Source organism: Rissa tridactyla, chromosome 1, assembly GCF_028500815.1.
Source record: "Rissa tridactyla isolate bRisTri1 chromosome 1, bRisTri1.patW.cur.20221130, whole genome shotgun sequence".
Lineage (NCBI taxonomy): Eukaryota > Metazoa > Chordata > Aves > Charadriiformes > Laridae > Rissa > Rissa tridactyla.
The window spans coordinates 136913151-136938683 of NC_071466.1; the positions used below are offsets into that span (position 1 = coordinate 136913151).

Sequence of the window (25533 nt, forward strand, 5' to 3'; positions counted from 1 at the left end):
CTCCCATGTGCAGCTCTGCAAAGATCATGCAAGCATGTCAGGTTTAATGTGCACGTGGAGAGTGACTACACGCTGCATGCAAAGGCAGTGAGCCTGCTTAAACTCTCTGTCCTGTGACACAGAGTTACTCCCTGTACGCACATGAGCCTGGTGAGCTCAGTATAGAGCACAGGAGTGATTTATGCACACGTACTTAATATCAACTTTTTGGATGCTCAGCTGCCCAGGCTGCTGAAGTCCAGAAAAAACTGTTGCTGTTATCAAAACACAGGAAAAGCCAAGATTTTCACATGAGAGATGAGATCTGGTTGTATTTGTATGGGAAATCCATATTATATGGCACAACTTTCAAACTTAGCACCGCTGACGGGAGCATTTTCACACGGGAGTCTAGGACTTAAAATAACACTGGATTGTTGAAAAGGTCACAAGAGGAGACTAGTAACTGCACACTCTCACCTTCACAGTCCTCCTCAAGAATCCCCCTTTCCCACAAAACCTGAAACAAAATGCTCTCAACTTATTTCAGCTATCCTGTCTCTATGCAGCACCATCCATTTCTGGTCATGCCTTTCCGTAAACCCTCTGCTTACCTTCCCCATATCCATCTTTTCTTCTTTATTCTCACGGTCAGTGTCAATGTCAGCTTGCCCCATGGAGAGAGATGTCCTTCCCTGCTTTGTGTGTTGCCTGGAGCATCCCTGTCCTTTCCTATAGACATTAAAATGCAGTAACTGAATTTTTTTCCCTGCCACAGTGTTAAAACTATATGATTGTCAACAGACACCCAAAACGAGGAAAAAGAACAGTGACTTTTCACATGGTTAGTTTTATCCAAGTTTGCATTACCCCAGTGTACAGGAAGAAGAAAAATGTCATACACAGCATCTACTGGAGAGTGAAGTGGACTGTATCCCACCTTCTACTGTATGCATCCACTTTCTATTTTGGCCACGCTCACCTCCTTAGTCGTCCCAACCCGTACTTACCCCAGCTCTTGCAAAAATAAGAATGTCACTTGCCATGTTCCAATTTGAGTCCTGATTTAGCGTATACTATACAATAACATAGAATAACTCCCCATGCTTTTTACAGGTCTCTCTGTCTCTGATATGCCACAGTATTATATAGATGAGCAGGTGCAAACAAACGTGCAGGCACACACAAATTGAATTGGGCATCCACTTACGTAGCAGTGGGATGCCATGAGCTGCAGACAAAAGGAATCCTGTTGTGCCCGTCAGATGCTGGGGTTTTAAGCAGGCAAGCCCTGTCCGTGATGCTGCTCCTGCAATACAGAAGATTTTGACACTGGGTTCCTCCCATGCAGGATGGTAAATAAATCCCATACTCTCTGTCAAACCCTGTAATACGGAGATTCTCTATCTGTGAGAATAAACCTCTAAACAGAGGGAGGCCTCGTCCTGGCCCAGATTTTTACTTTGCTTGTGCCCTGGCAGCATGGGAATTGCTTCTTGTTACAACTACATCAAAACGACTGGGAGGGAAGAGGTCTCTGTGGCAGGGGAGAGAGCCGGGAGAAAGCGGAAAGGCAGGCAGAGAGAAGCACTCGTTAGCATCTCCAGAGGATGCCCAGCCAGCTCACATCCAAGTTCAAGGAGCCCAAGAGGTATGTTCAGCCAGAGGATGGGAGAGGCGGCAGCTTGGAAATGCATGGAAGGTGTGTGGACAGAGCTGCGCACAGCACGTATGGGTTGGGATGGGGAAAAGGAGGTGGTAAAACAGCACGAGCTTTTCCTTTGTCCTTGCATGCAGCTGTTGCCAAGGCCAAAGCCAGTGACAAGCAGAGTTAGAAAAGACCCTTCCCTGGGTGTTTCCTGGTCAATGCTATTTAAAAATGGAATGAGGGAGAAGTGCAGAGGTAATGAGCCAGGGTGGATGCAGCCCTCACACTCCCAGGGCTGACACGTACTCTGCTGACGTGTAAGACAATCTCTGTGTCCCTTACACACAGAGAACTGCAGGACTGTGTGAGTTAGTGTACACATAGCCTCCTTTAACTTAGCACCAGCCTTCTTACAATTCAGCTGCATTTCCTGACATACCAGACCAAAACCCAATGTTAAATTCTACATAATATAAATCAAATGGTGCATGAATGAGGTGAAATTCATGTACAATGAAATTCCCCAGGTTATGAAGGTGCTAGACTTTGAGTAACAGGCTACCTAAGCAGCATCTCTCCAATGTTGAATAGGGCAAGGATTGTGTCCTTCCATATGCTCATGCACTTGCCCAGCATGATCATGATGATAATGCTGCTCCTGACAAAAAACAGTCCATGCAGATGTGGCATAAAAACTTTGTGAAGGGCAGACAACAGTTACAAAATTCCTCATTCACTCTGGAAACTGAACTCATCTAACAAATGAGGCGAGAGTATCTGCAGTGACTCTGAGCCTGACAACTGCACAGCAGACAGCATTTCATCTGTATTTACTTCTCGGAAGACACCATTTGTTTCCATGACAAATTGCAAGCCCTTTGAGCATCTCCTCCAGGGCCTTGCAGGCTTTCTTTCCAGATGAAGGGGTTTCTTTCTTATGAAGAATTAAATTTATTTCTGCTATTACATAACAAAGGAGTGACACGCACATCTCAACATCAAATGCGACTGCTCTTTTATGGTCCTCGGACACATATGTAACATCTCATCAGAAGCCAAATAACCTTGAGTTGTTGGCTTGGGACTGCAATAGCTATTCTTGGGATTAAGGCAGTCTCCAGTATCCATTTCATATGTATTCTTCATTGCTCTTGAATACCTCCAGAAAACATAAAAGCTATTTCGTGTCCATCTCTGGTGGTGAAGAAGATAGTGCTATCTCCTCTCAGATGTGCTCTTTGTCCTCTTAACACAGGTGTTCAGAATTCCTCAGCTAATTACTATAATTTGCCTGGTATAAGCGGGAAACTGAGGACCAGCATGAGGGCATGCTGTGCTCCATGGCTCAGTGGATCTGCTGTGAGACTCACTGCTCAGCAACAAAGGCTAATCAAAAGCATTTTCCTGAGTGCATCAATCAATTTCACTGGATCCTATTAAATAGTAGACCAAAAATAAAAGCTTTGGTCTACAGCTTCAAAGCTCTGTGGCCCAAGTCATACTTAATCTAATACAGGCCCAAAATAAGAGACAGAAAACTAATATTTATGCCGGAAATATAACATGCTGTGGGATTTGCTTCTTTAGTGTAAAGTAACTTTTTCCAGAGCTCACATTTTATCTTCTGATGGAAGTTACCTCCAATAAAAAAAAGGCAAGGCTAGTATACATCTTTTGATTAAAATGAGCAGCCATCTCTCAACATTTGAGATGTGAAGGATTCAAAGTCTTTGACCCGCTTTGTCTCCTGCAGAGCCAGTGTTTGCTGAAATGGGGGAACTGTCTCCCTCCAGAGTCTCAGCTGTGACGGATCTTTCTCTGTGTCCAGCTTCAAACATCAGTGCCTCAAAAGACTGGGCTACCTCTTAAGTTGATGCAGAACTCTTAAAAATAGGTTCTGCACTATTTTATTTTCAGATGGTATAGTCAGCTCTAGGGGGATTGTTTCCCTTCCTGTAGTTCTCTAAATCTGTGCTAAGAAAAATGAACATTATTTAGATTGTAAGCTGTTTGGGGGAAAAACTGGATCTTTCCGACACAGAACCGGGAAGATCAGATGAGCTCAAAGATATAACATCTGTGAGTAATGTGGTAAAAATGACTAAATTCTATAATTGATATCCCTGAGACCCTACAATACTCCCTTATGATAAGCTTATCTCAAAGTATTGCATAGCCTTGTGATAAAGGTCATTTTGAGTATGTTGTTGAGATTGAACGAAAGCATGGAAATACTGGAGTGAGGAAAATCAAAGCCCCTGTGGCGGTTTAAGGCAGAAAAAAACTCAAAAGAGATCATATACACAGGCAAAACTATTTTTCACAAGGATCCACAACTAATAATCAATACTACCGACTGAGGATGAAACAGGCAGCAAGACTAAACAGGGCAAAGCTGGCCTATGGAAATTGTTGGAAGAAGGTATCAATCACCAAGATCAGGACTCGGTTAAGATTGCCAGAAAAAAGAAGACTTTTCTGTTCTGCATTGCTTTTTAAGTGTTATTAAAAAGAAAATATTTCTATGTTAAGCTGCTGTATGCTATCTAACCTTGCCCCAGGGTAAGTGTGAGTTACTTTTGTCTTCCTCTATGTCAGCTGGGGTTACGTCAAAGCCTTAACAATGCACTAGTTTGAATTAGAGAACTAATGCATCCCCACAAATGTCTTGGACATCTATGGTCTAGTCAGTACTTTCAGCTATTTGAGCTGAAATATTTTGCAATGTGACTCATCGGTACACTACATGAAAAATCTGTACACTTAATGGAGTAAAAGCTGGTTATCAGTCACCTTAAAACATCAGATGTCATTGAAAAAAATCCTAAAGAGAAATGTTTACAAGGGGTAAACAAAGAATTGTTGCTTATAAGATTTGTGTTTGACAAAAGACAGGCAAAATGGCAAATAAAAGATGATGAAGGCTGAATAAAATCAGATGCTGGGCACGCTGTATCCCTTCCCAAACAGGGTAGGATAAAACCAAATACACAAGTACATGTTTGCGGGTAATCTTCACGCAGTACGTGTGACTACCTTGTTGGATTTCAGTGTACTCTACTGCTTCCTTCATTGAAGCTGTGATCTGCTGGTTGTCCAGGCCTACTGAATCTGTGGTGAGTGCGCACAGGCAGAACAATGTTGTTTCGTGCTGTAGCCGTACCTTCCCTGGAGTCATCACCGTTGGGTACAACATACTGAGCCACTGCCAGGACACTTCTGGTGCCTCACAATTCTTAGTCTGGAGTTTCACTGCAGTTGAAACAAATGACTCTTTACTCACAAACAGGCAATTCTTAAAAGTAATAGGAACTGTTAAAAGCAAGAACTTGCACGATTGCAAGGGGTCTTGCCTGGCATCTTTTACTTAATTTCTACTTGTTATTTGAAGTTATTTTTGCTATAGAGCCGTCAAGAATGAGTTGTTTGTGCATTAGTAATTACCAGGAAGAGGCCCGGAAATGGCACTTACTAATGTACGAAGAAGTTCGGCAGCCAACATAATAAAAAGCCCGCCCCACTGGTAACCCAAGACGTGCCAGTTTATTTCTAAAAGAGGGATGCTGCCTTCAGCCACCAGGTGTGTCGGGGCCGGCTCTGGGATGGGGGTGACGTCCCCTCTGCTCCCCCCAGCGCCAGGCACCGCTTTCGTGGCCTGGGGATGCCAGGGTCACGTGGGGAAAAGTGGAGGAAGGCCTGGACGGAGACAAGCGAATCACCTGCCACACGCTTTCCTGCCATACGCTATGGCAGGTTTTCCTGCCATAGGCTTCCTGTTGGAGGCATTGCTTTCAGGTTCCTTCAACTGTCTTTGGTAAATTTAGTTCAGTTCCAGTCTAATGAGGCTTTCTAGAGTACTTGGCCACAATTAGTTAGAATGGTTTGGGTTGGAAACAACTTTAAAGATCACCCAATTCCAACCCCTCTGCCATGAGCAGGGACACCACGCCCTAAACCAGGTTGCTCAAAGCCCCACGGGAAATTTAATTTTTTTTTTTTCCCCCGATGTGTGTATGTTAGCTTTTCATATGTATGTTTAGAAGACACCGAAATACTTATTTGGACCATTTAGAGGCAAGCATTCCTTAAAGCAGACTGGACGAAGAGAAGGACCAGGCCTGTGGCACGCAGCCGGCCTTCTTCCTGCTCCCTCAGGACAGTCGAGGGGCAGCCTGTGAGCCTGCCGAAGGAGGCCGAATTGAAAGCTGTCCCCAAGCCGAAGTTTTTCACGAGGGAGATGGGGCGTAAAGTCAAGGCTTGGCGGCCCCACGCGAGGCACGACACCGAACGCTCCCCCTGCGCACCCCTCACACAGGCGCGGCGGCCATTTTACCGCCGGCTCCCGCGGGGCGCCGCGCCGCGCCGCCCGCGCCGCCCGTTCGCCCGCCGGGGCCGGGCCGCGCTGCGCCGCCATTTCCGCGGGGCGGAGCTGGGCCGCGCCGGGACAGGCGATGGCGGCGGCGGGAGCGCTGTCGGCGGCGGCGGCGCGGCTGGGTCACGCCATGGCAGCCGCGCCGGAGGCCCGGCTGGAGAGCGTGCGGGGGCTGGCGGGCCTGTTCCGGGAGGCGCAGCCCAGGTAGTGGGGAGGAGGGGCCGCCCGCGGCCACGTGGGCCGGGGGAGGGAGCTCCGGCTGCGGGAAGCGGCTGGGACGGCGGGCCTGGGTGGTCCCCGCGGCGGCCCGCCTGCTCCCCCGTGTGCCGGCGGGCAGGGCTCGCTTACGTTCCGAGGGCAGTCTTGTCCCTCCGGGTGTCTGCAGTGAAAGAGCCCGCAGTGCTCGCAGGGTGCCGCCGGTTACTGCTGTGAAGTCTCTGCGCCCCCCCGCTGCGCCCCCCCCGCTTCACCCCCCCGGGGGCTGTTCGTGTGGGACCCAGGGGTCACCCGTGGGGCCCGGGGCCGGTGGGGGCGACCTGTCCTTTCTCCCCTCCTTTCCCTTGGGGTGCCACGGGGAGCTGGCAGTGCATTTGCATCCCTGTGGCAGGCTCGGGGCAGGCAGGAAAGCTCTGCTTTTGCTTTTCTCCCAGTCGCAGATGACAGTAACAGTTGCCCTTATAGGCAGGTATGCTCAGGTGGGCTGTAGCTGTAGGAATAGCTGCTGTGGGGCAGAAGGCCATGGTGAGCCATCTGCGGAGGCAAGAAATGGGTAAGACGTGCCTGCATGAGGCTTTGCTGGCTGCCAGTTTATTGCCCGCCTGAGGGTAAGGCCTTGGGATGAGGGCGGTGGTTGTGGGTCTCGTGGACAGGGCACGTGCTGTGCAGCAGGATGGGCAGCCGTGGCTTCAGTGGGAGGAAAGGTTGGATGCCCCTGAGTGGCTTTAAGGGAAAGGAGGGAAAGCATGTGGTTACCGGAGAAGGTATGGAGCCCGTGTTGAGCATCGCTATTCCTGTAAGGTCAGGGGGAACCTCTGCTGTGCCACACAACACTGTAGGCTTTGGCAGAGGCTGGGCATGCAGAGGTTCAGTTGCATGACAGGACATACAGTAGTGGTTTACATTCTCCTGGAAGGTGGGAGGCAGCGTAGTTTGGTGGGAAGCTCAGGCTCACTCGTCCTAGCAATAGCTGTTTGAAGGTTATAACACCTAAGAAAGAAGAAATCAAAATTTTTATCATAAAGTTGTGTTGTTTTTAGTGTTTTTTTTTTTTTTTTTTTTTTTTTAATTCCCAATACTATTTTTGTTGATTAAACTCATATTTAAAAGTTGGGGGCAGGGAGGAAGATGTGCTTACAAATATTCCCTTGTGAGCTTTGTGTGTACAGGAGACCTTCTGGTGTTCATCTCAATTTTTCTAAGAAGAGAAGAGGACCTGTGCATATTTTTGGCTTACATGCTGATGCTTTTTCTGCCTGTTTCTTGCCTTTCTCCCTGAAACCTCTGCCACTCTGACAGAGGAGTAGCTATTCCCCAAAATAGCCAAGTTTTATGAGTGCAGGTGGTCTGGAAGATAGACACTGTAGTTCCCCTTCCAGAAAGACAAGGCTGTAGTGTTAGCTTATATCCTATAGGACATGACACAATGGATCTGAGAGCAACTTTGGCAATGAATTTGCCAATTGTGGAAAATACTGTCATTGGTGCTGTTGAACCAGAAGACACAACCCAATGGATGTTTGGTATTTAAAATTGTGGTATTCAGTTACAATTCTCTTGTTATGACGTGATTGATTGTTCAATGCTTGTGGAAACAATTTAAAAATGTGAGTTCTGATAGTCTGTAATTCAGAACCAAATAAGGTGAGTAAAATAATGCCTGAACTACGGGATTCTGGTATGGAATTTGTGAGGCTTGAATTCAGCTGTGTGCTTTACTTGAGACTTCCAGTGCTTTTGAGCACTGGAAGTGCTCAGTTGGGATGACCCAGTGCTCACTGGATGACCCAATTTCTTTATGCTTCCGTTATTATTCTACAAAAGGAAGGAATACTAGGAATATTGTGAAGATAAATACTTTAAAGGCTTTTTATGTACTCTGCCTAAAGGAGTGGAATGGTGTAAGTACCTAAAACATAGAATTGCAAACTTCTGGGTTGTTCTCTTAATTCCCGGCTAGTTTCATGATTTTTGGAGCGCTAGTCTTTTGAACAGGGTTACATTAATATTTTTAACTCTGTGTTCACTAGGAAGTTATCTTTTTTTAGTTTCTATTTTTAGCAATCAAGTACTTAGATCTTACAAGGAGTGACAGTAGTCTTCCTTTTGGCATGGATACGTGAATTCTAACTTTGTTTTGACTTAATGGGAAATTGTGCATGTCTTCCTTGTCTGAGGGCTCAGCTGTTGTACACTTTGCTTCTGCTTCCTCTTCTATTTCTGTAGAATACTTGATGCTGAAATCAAGGACAGGTGGCAGCAGCAAATTGTGAACATCCTGTCTTAAGCAACAAAACATAGGGAACAGAAATTTTTGGAATATCCAGAGAGCAGTTCGTAATGAATGTCAAGGCCTAGTTATAATAGAAGGTATTTTTTCTCCTGAAAGCTTCTGAAGAGGCTCCTTGCTAACTTCATAAATTAATATTTAAAGATTAGCGGAAAGGTTATGGAAGAATTGCAGACCAATTCCAATCTTTTCTGGTTATATAGCTCCACTGTTTTCTTTGTGACTGAGGACCAGGTCTGCTTTCAGTCTGTCTTTTTGCCACTTTGGTATATTGCCCCCTCAGTATTACACCTCTGTAAAATGTAGCTTGGTTGTTTTTTTTCCCATACCTGTTGATAATTCTCATGGATGCTGTTGTGTGGGGTTTTTTTACGTAGCTGGAGATTGTGTAAGTGTGTTGGTCTTGATCCACTGTGAGGTTGTAGAAAAAATACGTATTTCCTGGAGATCTGATACCTATTGTTAGAGTAATTTAATGGTATTGTTTACAATGGCTTGGTTTATGGAGGTGTGATCGCATAAGCGATCCCTTATGTTGAAGGGTAGGTAAAATTTCTAATTGTGCAAACGTTTAGACATTTGAGGAATTAGCAGAACACAGGTAATATTGTATCGTCTACTAATGTTTGATCATGAAATTTTTAAGTTCTCTTTTAAGAAAAGTTTTTTGTGAGAAGGTATTTTGTTGAATATTACTTTCCATTTCATCCCACTATCTTTTGTTTATAGCTTAGCAGGTTTTTCCCAACCTTATGTCTCAGATCCTAATTTTCCTGTTTGATCTTGAGTACAAGTCTGTTTAAGATTCAAGGAAGCTGTGTCCGGATTTTCCTTTTTTTGACTCTGATCAAAAGTACTGTGTTGCCCTCATCTCCTTTCTGAACATAAAATCAGGGGAGAGAGTGTGTAAATAGCTGTAGCTTGGAAACATTTTGTGTATCTGTGTAACAGATCATCTGCAGATGTGTGCTTTGTTCCTGGGGAGTTTGATGCAGCAGCATCAGCTCTCTTATCCATTCGTGTAATAGCTGTCTGTGTGCTTATGGTTTTGTAGTGTTGTTTTGCTAGGTCTTGATACTCTAAGAAGTGGCATGGTATTTTTTTTTGTATGTGTAGTTTTCTGCTGAAGTAGACAGAGTTGACTTCCTTCTTTGGCTTTAATTCATACACTTCAGAATGATGCTAGTGCAGCCACAGGTGTTCTTCATGACTCTCCCTCTGTTGAAATTTGTGGCAGGCTATTTTATAATGGAGCTTTTGATGCCTCCTTCTTCTGAAACATCTAGTGTTAAACATCTAAACTGTGTTCATTAGCTAAATCAATTCCTGATTCTTAAAACAACATGCAGTGTCATGTATAATCGTGCTGTCTGTATGCATTAGGGACACTTTGTGTTTGTTTGGTTTTTGGATTCCAGAGAGCTGTTGGAAAGCTATAGGAATGCTAAGGCAACAACACACCTCCCTCACAGCCTCTTTTATGAAAAGCCTAGTGGGACAACTTTGTGCATACATGTTTTCTACTGGAAAGACCCTGTATACTAAGGATAGTTACAGATTGATGCAGAAACATCTTAGGGTTTACAATAAGAAGCATAACTGCCATAATAGGATGCTTTTTGACAGTGGCACACTTTTTTTTGTTCACTACAAATTTATTTATTTCAGAGAAATGGCAGAAGAAAGTGTATTTCGGAATCTTCTGGAAATCCTGATGAGCGCCTCAAATGAAATTGAGCAGGTCTACAAGGACTCCTGTGAATTGGTAGATCTAGACACCTGCCTGCTGCTCATAGCTGAGTGTTTCAGATGTCTGAGGAATGCCTGTGTTGAGTGTGCCAAGAATCAACATGTCATGAGGTATAGTTATGATCCGTTTTAACCCATACAAAAATATAACCTTCTGATGTTTGTGTGGTTTTATATAGAGATTCTTATTTTACACTGCTGTGTTAGTTGATTTATTAACTGGTATTTCCTGCTTGATGCAATCACTTGAAATGAAGTATGCAAGGAACAAAAATAGCTGACCTATTTGTAGGTCAGAGTTGGGGGCACTGCTGAATAATAGAACAAAGTGTTTGTGTCCTTAGTACGAGTTGATTATGCAAATGATGTAAGCCGTTTGAAGTCTGACTGTAGAACTATCCTTTTTTCTCTTTCGTTTCTTTAATTTTTTTGGATAACATAATGAATAAGTAAATAGTCTTAATTATCAGTTACAGGATTAATATGGCGTTTTTTAAGGTCCATTTAGATCTGTCTCGTACTCATGGCGAAGTATAGCATGTAGAATTGTGCGTATCAACCCTGATACATATATAGGTAAACTGATATTAATGGATAATAAGAAGTCAGGCTGGCTCCTTAAGTTATTTAGCCTCTCTTTTTTTTTTTTTTGCCTGTGTCTGTTGCAACATTGAGGGGCTGGGATGCAACCATCTGTAGTTACTGAAAACTTGGTAGTCTACCTGCTGTTTGGTGGTTGTTTTTTTTTTTTTTTTTTTTTTTTTAAAAAAAGAGACAACCAACAAAAACACCCCTCCCCCCTCCCAGCCAAGAACCCAAAACCAATCAACCAAACACCCCCCCACCTCTCAAAAAAAGCCCTGTTACAAGTTTGTTAGATCATGAAGAATTGTCTTACAGTCTTAAAATTTAGTTTCTTAGGACTGGTCAAATTTGGTTTATTGAACTAAATATAAATTTGACATGGGACAAAGTCGCAACTTCTGTGCTGCGGCAGAATTTTGTTAATGCCACAAAAGTTGCAGGACTTTTCTTAGAAGGCATTAGTTTTAGAATAAGGTCAATCTAAGTTCAGGCTCTTACCTTTTTGTTCCTGGCAGTGCTAACACTCGTGATTGTGTTGTGGGTCAAAGAACTGATCTGACAGAAAAATTATATGCTTGTTTATAAAGTTTTGCTGGATGGATATTCAGCCAGACTGGGTTCCTTATTGTAACTTACTGTAGCTCCACAGTTACTCAAGTTAACAAAAAGGGGGAAACAGAATTGCATGGCTGGGAGTTGGTAGGATTGCCCTTTTCAGTAGCATGACAAATACAACCTAATTACAGATACCTGAATTCCATTAGAAAGTAAAAGCTAATTTTTACTTTCTAATGGAATTCAGATATCCAACCTGCTTCTAAACAAACATGTGCTCTGCACTGGTCATACCTGTGCTGCATACTTGCCCTCACTAGGCAGTTAGCATAGCCTTGCTTATTTTGGAAGCTGGATGCTAATTATACTTTCCTTTAGACTGCAGGAGGGGAAGGCCTGTGTGGACAGAAAGTTCTCACCATGTTTCTAACAGTGAAGGACTCAATGGGTTACTCATCGGATACTGTTTTGGCTTTGTAGCGGCATAAGAATTTATGCTCCTTTTAATACTACACTGGGTGCCTTGAGCCCGCTGTGTATTAGCCATATGTTTGTGTTGATTTGAAACAGTTGCGAATGCACAACTTGTTTAGGAATTAAATGTCCTGAATGATCAACAGTTGTAAATGGAAAGAAAATTATGTGCCTTTGATGTTGAAGTGTGAAACATTCAGATATTCAAAAAAACCCCTCAAACAACAGGTTTTTTTGATCGAAATCAAAACCGATTATTTCTAGGAAGGAATGCAAAGATTGTAAACACAAGGATTGTGTAACAGCTTTTAAGCTATTGGGAAATATGAAGCTTTGTTCCTTCCAGGGTCAGTTTCTGTGCTTTGTGTGCTGTTAAGAAATTTGGTGTTGGAAGGAATGGGAAACGTTTTGATTTTAATAGATTGTATGTATACCAGTGTGCATGTGTGTATTATATATTTATAAATGTATCTTTTTCTCTGTTAGAGCTCAATGAGAAGGAGTATATGTTTGTCTAGAAAACATCTGTGGAAGACAATTATTCAGCACCCATATGTGATGATATTTTTTTTTAAGTAACTCATGCATAGGTTTGGTAGAAACGGTATTGCCATGTTCCGAAGTTTCAGCCACTCTGTCTTGGCTAATACCTTCTCAAAAAGCTTAACTACTAAAGTACAAATGAGTTAAGGCTGAAAACTTCATCTGCTTATACTGAGTTCTTTGACTTTCATTTTTTATTCCTGTTGCTTGCACATCCTGGCATGTTATGTTATCTACCTCCAGGATTGCTGATCTTTACCTGTAGCGTTATTTTGGTGTTTTTCATTCCAAATGGCTTTACTTTTTTAAAGGTCCATTCCAACCCAAACCCTTCTGAGATTCTCTCTATGATCCCTTCTCACTGGAGAAAGGATAAATTATTACATCACCTTCCCTGCTTCCCTCTGAGAGTTTTGTATGTTTCCCTTTGAACTGGCCCTATTCATTTTATGGCTGTCACAGAATGGTAGGGGTTGGAAGGGACCTCTGAGATCATCTATTCCAAGCCCCCTGCTGAAGCAGGTTCACCTAGAGCAGGTTGCACAGGATCGTGTCCTTGTGGGTTTTGAATATCTCCAGAGAAGACGACTCCACAATCTCTCTGGGCAGCCTCTTCCAGTGCTCTGCCACCCTTGACGTAAAGAAGTTAAAGAAGTTTTTCCTCATGTTTAGGAGGAAAAATAACAGTATAATGGCAGTCACTAATCACTTAGTTGGTATTTAGAATCTTCAAAGTTTATTACGAAGTAATGTACATTGATGCTTTCCCTGAACACTGGAACATCAAACAAAGCAAAATTTTTACACAAATAAAACTGTTTAAAAATTAGCAGGTTATTCCTGTAATTTAACATCTGATTTAGAAGACTAGCAAGAAGAAAGGAAAGGGTACTTAGCTCTGGAGGTACTGTGTCCAAAATTATTAATATGTAGGCTAATGCAGTAAACCTGTTCCTTTTGCTTCTGATGGCAGTAGTGTGGCTACTGATAGTTAGGCACAGTTAAGTAGAAGAAACCACTTTTTATTTCAGAGTTTCTGAAGATGTTGAAGACTTTGTTAACTTCAGTGAAAAGCATTTTTGCTTTACTTAAGTGTATTTCATATCAAGTGATTTTTTTTTTTTCCAATTTAATGATAGGAACTTGGGTCTCATCTCTACATCTGTCCATTTGATCAAATTGCTTCATGGAATACAAATCAAAGAAGAATTGTTATTAACTGGTAAGGCTGTGGATTTTGTTGAATATATAGTCTGCGTAGTCTGCATGATTTTTTTTTTTACGTGGGGAGCCAGGTGGTGGTATGATGACACCTTACTGATGCTTTTTTTAATAAGTAAGCTTAGTTGTTTCTTGAATTGCAGTTAAGAATTGGGACGCCTTCTCTTATGCTGCTTGAAAAAAATCTCGACCCCAAGTCTAGTCCCATCGTATTTTCCCCTCAACTATTCTCTGTGGATTGTTAAAGGAAAGATATGTGGAAAGTTCTTTAAAATTAACCAGGATATTTGAATTGTGAAAAGGAAAAGTTGCTGTAATACCTCCATTCAAAATACGTTCTGCTATTTTGCTGTCTTTTTATTTGATCTGTGAACATAGTGAAATGTAAAAATACTCCTTTTTTATTTTGATGACACTTGAAATAATTTATCTGATTCCAGGAAACAAATTTTGTCTGTGACTTTTTAAAATTATCTTTTAATTTTCATTTCTGTACTGTGGTTGCTGGCCAGTCAGGGTAATACCTGCCAAGAACCAAGTACTGATTTGAGTAGTGTTCACATTTCCTTAATGGATGAGTTTTTTCTTTTCTTTTCATGCAGTTAGGAGAAAATCTGACTGTAGTATCCTTCCTCCTTAATGGTGGTTATTGCTACTGATTTCTAATGAGCTTATTTCACTGGATATTAAGGCATTTTCAGTAAATCTCTTCACAAGCTGCATTTCACTGTGTGTGCATGTGGAGCCTAATACAGGGCATTGGACCCCAGTCTTTACTGTCTGTGGTTGCAGAGAGTAGGGAACGTTTGGTTTCTCTTGCTACTTTTATTTCTTTTCAATCCCTTTACTTGGATGAGGTTTTTACTGGGTTCCTGTTGCTGCCTTTCTATCATTTTGTGAAAGCAATTTGAAACTACTGTCATACAGTAACTTGCCCTCAGACAACTTTATGAAGCTGGGAAAGAATAGTGAAGTCCAAGGTACTGCTTTTTTCCTTTTGCTCCTGTATTTGGCTCAAAATGAAGCCTTTCAGGCATGTGATAGTATTATGCTTAAGCCGCATTCACTCCTTCACCAGCTGCTGGAATCCTTCTTCCAGGGAAGGATCCCTGATGCTAGCACAGTCCTTCAGTGTGGGAGAAACAGAACTAAACCCTGCAGATGGCAAAAAGAGGACTTGCTCAATGACCGTAAAGAGGAGGAACTGATAGCACACAGGAGTGACTCTCAAGCTGTGTCACAGGGTTGGACAGGGAGGACTGGCATGGAGGGCAAGAATGTCTTGCCGCATAGTTGTGAACCCCTTCGTGGACCAGTAAGGGAAAAGGAAAAGCGATGGGAACTAAAATGCTGGTTTTGTCCAGCCTGACATTGTCCCTGCTAGGGTCCATGACAGCAGTAGGCTTGAAAAGGCTGTCCTGGGGAAGTGGACTTCCCACCTTCAGCTTACTCAAAGCATCAGGAATTGTGTTGTGAGAATACTACCTTTCAGTGGTGCCTCCCAGCATCTGCAAGAGAGTGAGCAGGATGTACCCCTTGTTGGTTACATGCATGGCCTGAGGTTTCCCCTTCAGTCCTGTGGCTGCTGACCGCCTCCTTGATGGTTTATCATATGTGTCTATGCTTTTCTCCTGCTGCTGGGATCTGAAGAAGCAGCAGTGAATGTTACTCAGCAAAAAAGAAGGGAGGGGGTGGAACCCAGTAATTTGATTAACTGTTTCAGACTCCTTTTCCTAGCCAGAGGATGTTGTAAAATCTCTTTTTATTGACATTGAAAATTAAGGGGGCATTGACCAGAAAGTTTGTAACAGTATTTCAGTACAAAGTGTTTTGTCACTCTTACTCTACATAGCCATTCAACAAAGGAGTTGAGCTATAAATTTGATGTATTTGATGCATTGACTCATGATAGATGGTTTGTTTGGTACTGTATATGGTATTCATCTCATTGCGAAACATCTGTGATGAGCATGGCTTAGGTATTCCATTTATGTTAGTACAACAAAAATTTCTAGACAAGCAAGTGATGCTAATTCCTTGCTGAGTGATCTGATGAACTTTGTGCCTAGAGCACCATCCCTTTATGCAGGGTGTACCTCAGAAATTAACAGTTACATTCAACTGTGGATTATTAGTCATACTTTCAAAAGCGAGGCAAATTGCTAAATAAGACTTTATGGTCTAATTGCACTGTTGAAACAAAAGCAGCCCATGAAATTAGTAAATGTTCCCGTGTTTATTTCTGCTTCATGATTCTCCTCCTCATGTTCCGTACAAGAAATTGGGTCAATAGGCTACAGTAGCATGTATGTTTTCTTCTAGCATATAATTAGGTGTTAAGTGGAATATTTCAAGTTGTTCATTTGGATATGTGTCTCGTTTTCTCCTTTAAATGGCTGCTTGGATTTGATGATCCCTCTCGGTGCCTGTTTATATCCTTAAGGTATTTTAAATACCTTCATGTTCCTTCCATAGCAACAAAATACAAGGATAAAAAGGTAATGCTGTAGTGCAGAGTGAACAATACTAAATAATGTTTCAGTTCCTGTCCCTGTGAAAAATTCCCGGAGCAAATCATTGTAGGCTAAATAAATTTGAAGTTCCAACATTACTGTATTTATGAAGATGATGATTGAAACTTCTTTATGCAGACTGAAAAATTATTTTAACCTGATTTGTGGTATGTTTTTATTCTTTTATCTGTTGGTAACTGTTAAGACTGGTAAGTCTCTGAGTGGTGTGGTAACTTTTTGTAGGAAAGTTTAGTGTAGTACAGTTTGTAATGGATAAAACCAGAAATGAAATAAGTATATATTCTGAAAAATGAAAAAAGTATATATTCTCTGGCCGTGACTGTGACCAGCGTGATGGCTCTAAAGGAGGGTATAAACTGCATGTTCTAACAATATATTAGTGATCAAAGCAGCAAAAAAGGAGGTGCTGTGCAAGGTACTGTAATTAAAAACTGTCACTAAGATTCATTCAGTTAAATCCAGACTCCTTTGCATCTTTTCTGCTAGGAGAAATACTTCTTTTAATAGTTTATCTTAGGCCCAAGTGTTATATACATGGTTAATTTGTATTTGTATATTTACTGAAACAACTCTAGTGCAAGTGTTCAGCATATCTCTCTCTTTTTTTTTTTTTTTTGAATATGCTATAAAAAGTTAGTTAAATTCCTGTGTGCTTCTAATGTACTTTTACCAGCCATCTGTGGAAAAAGCTGTTGTTTTGAGTAAATGATATGCCACAAAGGCAATGGGCCAGAAAACCCAAAGGTGAGTTAGTATATCTGTCCTGGAATAGATCTTTAAGGCTTCAGATAGGTTTAAAAATAACTACTTAAATCATACATATGGCATATAAAGATTCTCCAACCACACGTGCAAGCCAGCCATCGCTGTAATAATAATCTTTCTTTTTAATACATATATTAAAAGAATGTTTTTAGGCCTCTCCCTATGGTGTTGCTACAGGTAGCTGTTTGTCCATACTTTTCCTCCCATCTTACATCCTAAATTAGTTTTAGTTGCATTTCATAGCCTAGTTTCTCCTCTCATAATTGCTTATAATACATAGTAGTACTTTGTCTTGTCCAGTTCATATTCTGTAGTATTTAGAGAAGGGAACCTGCTTTAAGGAGTTACGCAGCAAAAGGCAACAGCTAGATGAGCGCAGGGAGATCATAGGCAATGATGTTTAGGAAGTGTTTAACAATTCATAGCCCTTCTTCTGAGCAGTGTCAAGACTGATTTGTGTCAGATAAGTCACACATACTTGTAAATGTGCTGTTTTCTTATTGCTTCAGTAGTCCCCTCTCCTGCTCTCTGCAAGAGATAGAACTTCCTAGTCAAGTAGAGAAAAATTCAAGGGCTACACTTCTTGGACAGTATCCAAAAACTGGACTTCACCTCAGTGTTCTTAAAACTATAAATGCTGAAGGTGAGTGGTTGTGTAAGGAGGTACTTAACTTCTTAGATTACAGAGCTTGCATATTCCTAGTGGGAAGACAGGGAAGATGAGAAATGCTGCGCCTCTCTCCCCAGTTCAGAATTAATCTGAATAGGGGTTGAAGATGCAGGAAATGTTTCGTGCAAGAAGGTCCATTACATTTCTTTGTTAATTGATTTGAGACCACAGTCTTCCAACAAATAGCTAATAAGATATTAAAATTTTTACTTTAGTCTTAGGAAAAAAATTAAGTCTCTGCAGAATATAGATTTAACGGAATTTTCGTAATAACCTATCCACATCCCTTTTGTTTTGGTTATTTTTTTAATTTTTAAAAAAGCCTCACCGTAGCAAGTTTCTTTGGTTTTTTTCTGCTGTGGGTACAAAGACCAAGAACACTTGCCAGAGGAGCAGGCTGATGAAGCTGCCAGATGAACTTTAACTGAACTTAAAGCAGACCCAGATCTCTTAAGAGCTAAGAAGTAGTTCAGTATGTTAGGGATTGCAGCAGACATAGGAAATATCCTTGTCAGAAGCCCAAGTAGAAAATCTCCTTCACTTCATAGCATGTGTCTTGGTTTGGTTGTTGGGTTGGTTTTTTGGGTTTTATTTTTCCTTTTTCCAATGGCAAATCTTAAGCTTTCCAGCAGAATCTAACAGACCTTTGGGAAGGTACATTGAAGTTTGTCAAGATGATGGATCTTCAGATTCCAGAGTGTGAGATCTGGATTTAGGATCCTACTCTGAAATCTGGAAAAGACAGATAGCTTTGTTTCTCCTTAATAAATTGCAGTGAGGGCATGCCTATTCTGAAGCAAGCTTATATTCAATAGGCTGTGTCCCATTTGATCCTTTCATTGATTCCCACCCCCACCCCATCCTGGACAGAAGGAGCTTTAATCTTTCTGTTTGTACATAGATCTTCTCAAACTTTTCACAGCTTCAAAATAATTGCCGATGCTGAAGAATGTGCTTTGAATTCCAACATAATTGCTTAAAAAGTATGTATCTGCCAAAATACTTTTCTCTCCTCTAGGATGAAAAGGCATTGAATGCCTGATAGTTGCCCTGCGTGGGACAATTTGTTGTGCAAGTTCTCTGAATGAGTTGATTGTCCTTTCTGAGCAGAACCAAGTGCAACTGTGCCGTATCAGCCGCAGAGCCGTACTGCACTGTTGTGTGTGCCTCAGAGGGGTGCTCGGAGCATCGCACCAGCGTTCCTTCATGCCAGGCTGCTGGTGATACTTGAGCTAGCTTTAAACGAAGTAGCATGGGTATTGTTATTGTTATGGTGTGCTGATGCCATGCCTCTGAAGTTTTTTAGGGGTTTTAACCAACCAGGGTGAGCTGCATAAGCATGCATTAATGGGAGAATATTAACAGCTTATGTTAATGTCATGGGTACTCCTGGAGATCTCATTCAAAATCAGAATCCAGATGTGCAAGTTGGTGTTCAACGGTTTAGGTCATTCGCTGCTCTTAATGTTATGAAATCCAGAAACGCTGGACAAACTGTAGTGAATGATAAGCTTGAATCCTTGAACAGGAATTTGACTTTGCTTCCTATTTTCTGCAAAGTGTTCAGGTGCAGTTAAACTGCTACAGATACCCTATTTAGAACAGAACTTAAAACATTCCTTTAAAAGCCGTGATGAAAGATAACTCTATGTAGATTTTTTTTTTTTTTAATACTGCGCTTATTATAACTTGAGCGTTTTCTGGTAGGATGTTTGGCAACATGAATATCATATGTCTAACACCTGCTCACACCTCCTTTCTTGGGGGAGGATGTGTAGGAAAATATGGACTATCTTGTTTTAAACATTTTGAAAATACTCCAAATGCCATGTACTTACAAGGGAGCTATAAAGAAATGTTTCTTGCTTTGAGCAGAAGAGGAGAAAGCCTGTGATGCTGTTCAGGTAAAGACGACGACAATGAATCTGAAACTTCTTCAGTGCCTTTTTCCCCTCTGCCTGCCAGCAGAATTAATAATAGCTTGGGTTCAGCTTCACTCAGTGTTCATTAAGTACTCAAACTGATTTGGGCCTGATCAGCTATTGTGCATATTTTCTTTTTGTTAAGGAAGAAACAATTGCTCTTGACCAATTTCTGCCTTGTGGCATGATCATGTTCTAGGAAGAAACTTTGTTGGAAAGTGCTTTTTCATCTGTCAGTGTGTAAGAGAATTACTCTGCAGAAGAAATGGCAATAAGTAATCTTGGAATTCAGAACTGTGTAAAAATAAAAACAATATTGCTCGTTCATAGAGATTTAAAAAAAAAAAAAGCATAAGGGTGCGCAAGTGCTTAAAAAATAAGAGGTAAGGAACCTAGGCTATATATAGTTTCCAGAGATATTATTTCTTGCAAAAGCCAGATGCGATGGAAGCATTTCATCTTTGATGAAATAACAAAACAAAAACTTTCTCCTGAGGTCTGCAGAACATCACACTATTGAGCAAAGAAAGATACTTTATTTCTTTGTAAATGCTTAAAGGTGAAGTCATGCTGTGTTAAAAAGCCACTGAATCATAAGATGTAGGAGTTCATCTAGTACTAAAAAATCATGTTCACATTTCCTTGTGAGTGATCCCTGGAAAGAAATGAGGAAGAGATCAGAAATTCCATGGAGCTGCATTGGGTAACAACTAAAAAGTTATTAATTTAAAGTCATTTTCAAAGGCTTACAGAAATGGGGATGTCTAATTAAATGTCTTTGTTTTCCTGAAGAAGAATCTGAGTAAAACAGGAAGCTATGAGTTGCTACGTTTGCAAAATATTCCTGAATACAAAAATGAATGAATACCAGTTAAGTGATTCAGGTGATTTCTACTTTGTCAAGAGAGGCTAGGAGAAATTGAATGCCTTCTTTGCTTCGGTCTTTACTGCTCGGCCCAGCCCTCAGGAATCCCAGGCATTGGGGGAAGTAACAGGGAAAGAAGACTTCCCTTCAGTTGAGGAGGATCGAGTGAGGGATCAATTAGATATTCACAAGTCCATGGGCCCCGATGGGATGCACCCGAGAGTGCTGAGGGAGCTGGTGGAAGTTATTGCTGGGCCGCTCTCCATCATCTTTGAAAGGTCCTGGAGAACAGGCGAGGTGCCTGAGTGACATTGGCTTTCCTCCAGTCTTCAAAAAGGGCAAGAAGGAGGAGCCGGGGAACTACAGGCCGGTCAGCCTCACCTCCATCCCTGGAAAGATGATGGAAAGGCTCATTCTGGGCGTCATCTCAAGGCATGTGGAGGAAAAGAAAGCTATGAGAAGCAGTCAACACAGATTCACCAAGGGGAAATCACGTCTGACTAATCTGATAGCCTTCTATGATGGAATGATTGGATGGATAGATGAGGGGAGGGCAATGGATGTGGTCTACCTTGACTTCAGCAAGGCATTTGACACGGTCTCCCACAGCATCCTCATAGGGAAGCTTAGGAGGAGTGGGCTAGATGAATGGACAGTGGGGTGGATAGATAACTGGTTGAAAGACAGAGCTCAGAGGGTCGTGATTAGGGGCACAGAGTCTAGCTAGAGGTCAGTGATGAGTGGTGTTCCCCAGGGGTTAGTACTGGCACCAGTCCTGTTCAATATATTCATCAATGACCTGGATGAAGGGACAGAGTGCACCCTCAGCAAGTCTGCCGATGACACAAACCAGGAGGGATGGCTGACACACCGGAAGGCTGTGCCGCCATACAGAGAGACCTGGACAGGCTGGAGAGTTGGGCGGAGAGGAATCTTATGAAATTCAACAAGGGCAAGTGTAGGGTGCTGCACCTGGGGAGGAATAACCCCATGCACCAGTACAGGTTGGGGGCTGACCTGCTGGAGAGCAGCTCGGTGGAAAGAGACCTGGGAGTCCTGGTGGACAACAGGATGACCATGAGCCAGCAATGTGCCCTTGTGGCCAAGAAGGCCAATGGCATCCTGGGGTGCATCAAGAAGAGTGTGGCAAGCAGGTCAAGGGAGGTCATTCACCCCCTCTACTCCACCTTGGTGGGGCCACATCTGGAGTACTGTGTCCAGTTCTGGGCTCCCCGGTTCAAGAGGGACAGGGAACTGCTGGAGAGGGTGCAGCAGAGAGCTACCAAGATGATTAGGGGACTGGAACATCTCTCTTATGAAGAAAGGCTGAGGGGTTTGGGTCTCTTCAGTCTGGAAAAAAGACGGCTGAGGGGGGATCTTATCAATGCTTATAAATACTTAAAGGGTAGATGTCAGGAGGATGGGGCCAGGATCTTTTCAGTGGTGCCCGGGGACAGGACAAGAGGTAATGGGCACAAACTTGAGCATAGGAAGTTCCACCTAAATGTGAGGAGGAACTTCTTTACTTTGAGGGTGGCAGAGCACTGGCACAGGCTGCCCAGAGAGGTGGTGGAGTCTCTGTCTCTGGAGACATTCAAAACCCCCCTGGACGTGTTCCTGTGCAACCTGCTGTAGGTGACCCTGCTCTGGCAGGGGAGTTGGACAAGATGATCTCCAGAGGTCCCTTCCAACCCTATAATTCTATGAAATAAACCTTTCAGTTCTGTCCTCACTCAGTGAAATGAAACATAAGATGTTTCTTTTCTTAGACCTGTTCTTAGTTCTGCACTCAACCATTTGCAAATTGGAATTGCACTGGAAAACTGAGACCAGCTAATTTTGAGGGTATGGAAAAGCAGGGGAAGGTGATGTTCCCAAACCTACCAAGGAATACTAAATTGGTTTTCCTTTATTCTTTTTTAAATGGACAGCCATGTGTCCTCAACCATTTCTTGATTCTTGTAAATATCTATCTATCTATTTATTTTCTTCCCCTAGAAGGCAATGGCAGCAGCAGCACTGTTACTTTTGGTCCCATTAAAAAGATTATATTTTAGCCAATAGGAAAATGAGCTATAAGTAAATACATCTTTTCAGAATGCATCTGAATGGTACCTTTTCAGAACCAGTTAGCTTGAAAATAAGGGCATTTAGGGCTTATGTACTGGCATAGGAGTCTATCTATCTGTGGCCTATTTTTGATACTTTCTTCTTTTCTGTACCTTATCATTTGAAATGACTGGTCATTCAGCAATGTATTTTAAATTAACAGGAAAGAGAAATAGAATGGTCAACTATGGAACCTAAATATTCTTTAATTAATGCCAATATTGACCAAGGCAGTCTGTCTCTTGTCTCTTGTGCTTCTTTTTTATTTCCTGTTCAGTATCTTTCATGTTTCTGTTTTCTTCTCTTAAAAAATTTGCATTCTGCTTTCACTGCTTTTTGTAATCCTTTAATCATGTTGCACTGAATGGTTTCAGTTCCAAATTACTGCTTGTATAAAAATAAATATTTTAAAATATGCCTGGAAAGTGTGATGGAACAGTAAATTTTTACTAGACAGACATCATAGCAGAGCGAATATCCAGAGCTCATCCAGTGCATTTGGGAAATCATTGCTAAGTTTTATTACCTATAAACAGAGATCTTTTTTGCTGTCTGAACAGCAAGTGTCTCCACACAGGCTTGGTTATATGGATTTGATTGAACGTGACTACAGTTGCAGAAGATGTAACTTGTAAATTGTATCCTGGAGACACTCAAACACAATGGCTACTAAATTTAAACCAACAGGATTGAGGAAGGAAAGTTAATCCTTCCTCTCTTCCCACATCAGTGCCCTCTATATTCAGAGGAGAAAGCAACAAAATCTCTGTTTTGTTGGAGATTTTTGTTGTTGGTGGTTTGTTTTTGAGGTTTTTTTTTTGTGAGCAAATACTGTAAATTATTACACTGCAGTTTTGTTGTACGAGTCATATGTTACATGCTAATTTACGTGGAATGAGAGAGTAAGTGGTTATAAAGCTTGAACCATTTTACTTGTCATACAGAGTCAAAACATCATGAACTGTTAATAGGTGACACTTGTCAATTTAAGTTCCTACTCATATTAGCTTTCCTTTCAAGGGAGGAAGTGGGAGAGAGTGGTTCCTGAATGGACCCACAGTCCATGGGGTTAATTCCCAAAAAGCGGCATGAAGTTGCTTGGAAGAAAAGAGAAGTTAAAAATCTGCACTTCCATTTATTTTTGTATTTGGGGTTTCCTTTTGCTTACTGCTAGCATAATTAAACTTACTTATGTTTTACAGCTTAAATAAACCAGATGCTAATTTAAACAGACTTTTTTTATCCCTATAAATAAGGGACAGCCCTGATCTTAAGTTGCCAGTTTCCACGTGTGATCTTTGCTTTGTCTGTCTAGGCTTTTTGTATGGGGGACTGGTGCCAGTACTTTGCTGCCACTGTTAAAGTAAAAACTATAATTACATTGTCAAAATAATATTTATAGTATTTTCGGGGAATAATTGTGGGAGTGTGACGAATATATTATACTCATCAAACTTTTATGTAAACATAAGCATGAGTTTTTTATTTGAGTTATTGATGTTGTTTTTGGCCTTTGTGTTTTTCCAATCTGTAAAAATAATATTGGGATTTTCATGGTCTCTGTAGCATTTGCAAAGTGTATGCCCTAACAATCAGTTGATACACTATCTGGTAGAAGTAAACTGCTATTTGCACTTGTATTGGGGTTTTGGTTTCGTGTTTCCATAGCTTAAGAAAATCCTGTGTTTTTTTTAGTTTTGCTATCCCCTAATTATTATAGCTCAGAACATTTTACTACTTTACCGAACAGGAAAGTTTTAAGTAATTGGTTTGTTCTCGTGGTACCATTTAGGGTTGTTAGGTTGTTTGGGTTTTTTTCTTCCTTTGTGTTTAGCTCATTAATTTATTTTATTTTTTTTTTAATTGAAAGTGAGTCTGAGTGCTTTTCAAGGGTGACTGTGAGCATCTCCCAGAAACAACTGTGCTAGGAAGCAAGTACGAGGTTTTCTAACAATAGCAGTTGCCCCTTTGCCAATTGATGGTGCAGGCAGGACTTGGGCAGTCTTGCTGCTGGGCAATGGTAAGTTACCAGACGTAACTGGTACTTCAGTCCTGCCCCATACTGCAGTTTTAACTTTACAGCTGCTCTGTCTGTGCTGTGCTTTGGTTAATATTGCCGCAGCTTTTTAGTGAACTGTCTGAATTCAGAACATCTACAGCAAGGATTACAGCCATGCAGGCTTCACCCTTCTTAGGAAGGGTGTCAACCTGATGCCACCTTCCATGGGCAAGAAGGTTTTCTTCGTCCTCATAGTTTGGTCCAAAGTCTATTAAAGGCTGTGGAAAGTCTCTTAATTTTGGTGGGCCTTGGTTCAGGTCAGCGTTCCAGGTCTTTGTTCTTTGGCCTTTTTTCAGAAACTGCAAAGTAGGGAGCCAACTTTTACACCTCTTTCAGCTGTCTGCAGAAGGAAAAGAGCCAAACCTGGACTAAGACGAGTCAAACTGATGAATTGTCCTGAGTCAGCAAACACTGAATTCTCTTTAGCTCTTGTGCATGTAGTATTGCCCCTCTGCAGTGCTTAACTCTTGCTCTATGCGCTGAGAGTCACACATTTAGAATCTTGTGCAGTGCATACAGGCACAACTAACTGTGCCCTGCACGGCTAGTACAGCAAGCTATATTTATGTGATACAGCAGGAACTGTTATTTTGAGTAAATGCTAGTGTTAGAATTGTTTTCAGCCTTGACACATCTGTGTTCGTGTGTATGGCTTGGCTGTGACTTCTGGTATTACTGTGGAAACTTTACACATGCCTTAATTTCATTTTCTCATTTCATAACATCTGGAGTGGAGTGAGGTTTGAGGAGAGCAAGTTCAGATCCACTGAAGAAGTGCAGCTTTAGGACTAGGGGCACTATTTAAATGCAACGCTTTCTTCTCTTAAGGGGGAGGGGGCAAGGGAGGAGAGGGAAGAGAGGCTTCTAACTTGAGAATAAAAGCTCGAAAAGGGACTGAATCATCATTACTAGACCGTTGCTACCACAGGCAACTGCAGTTGTAGGATCTTGTGTCTGAATGTAGTAAGCTCCAGCTT

The 25533-nt window shown here is 41.7% G+C and overlaps 1 protein-coding gene across 2 annotated transcripts in view; it reads left to right on the top strand.

The window, feature by feature from the left end:
- The first annotated feature begins 6062 nt into the window (after positions 1-6062).
- The window catches only part of ATXN10 (ataxin 10), a 108088-nt gene continuing 88617 nt past the window's right edge, over positions 6063-25533 (top strand). For both annotated transcript variants that reach the window (XR_008469626.1, XM_054222937.1), the window contains exons 1-3: positions 6063-6203; positions 10174-10365; positions 13551-13633. Coding sequence is in view for 1 of the 2 variants with exons in the window: in XM_054222937.1 (XP_054078912.1) it covers positions 6079-6203; positions 10174-10365; positions 13551-13633 (400 nt within the window). In the remaining variant the exon portion in view is untranslated. The remainder of the gene's footprint in view (positions 6204-10173; positions 10366-13550; positions 13634-25533) is intronic.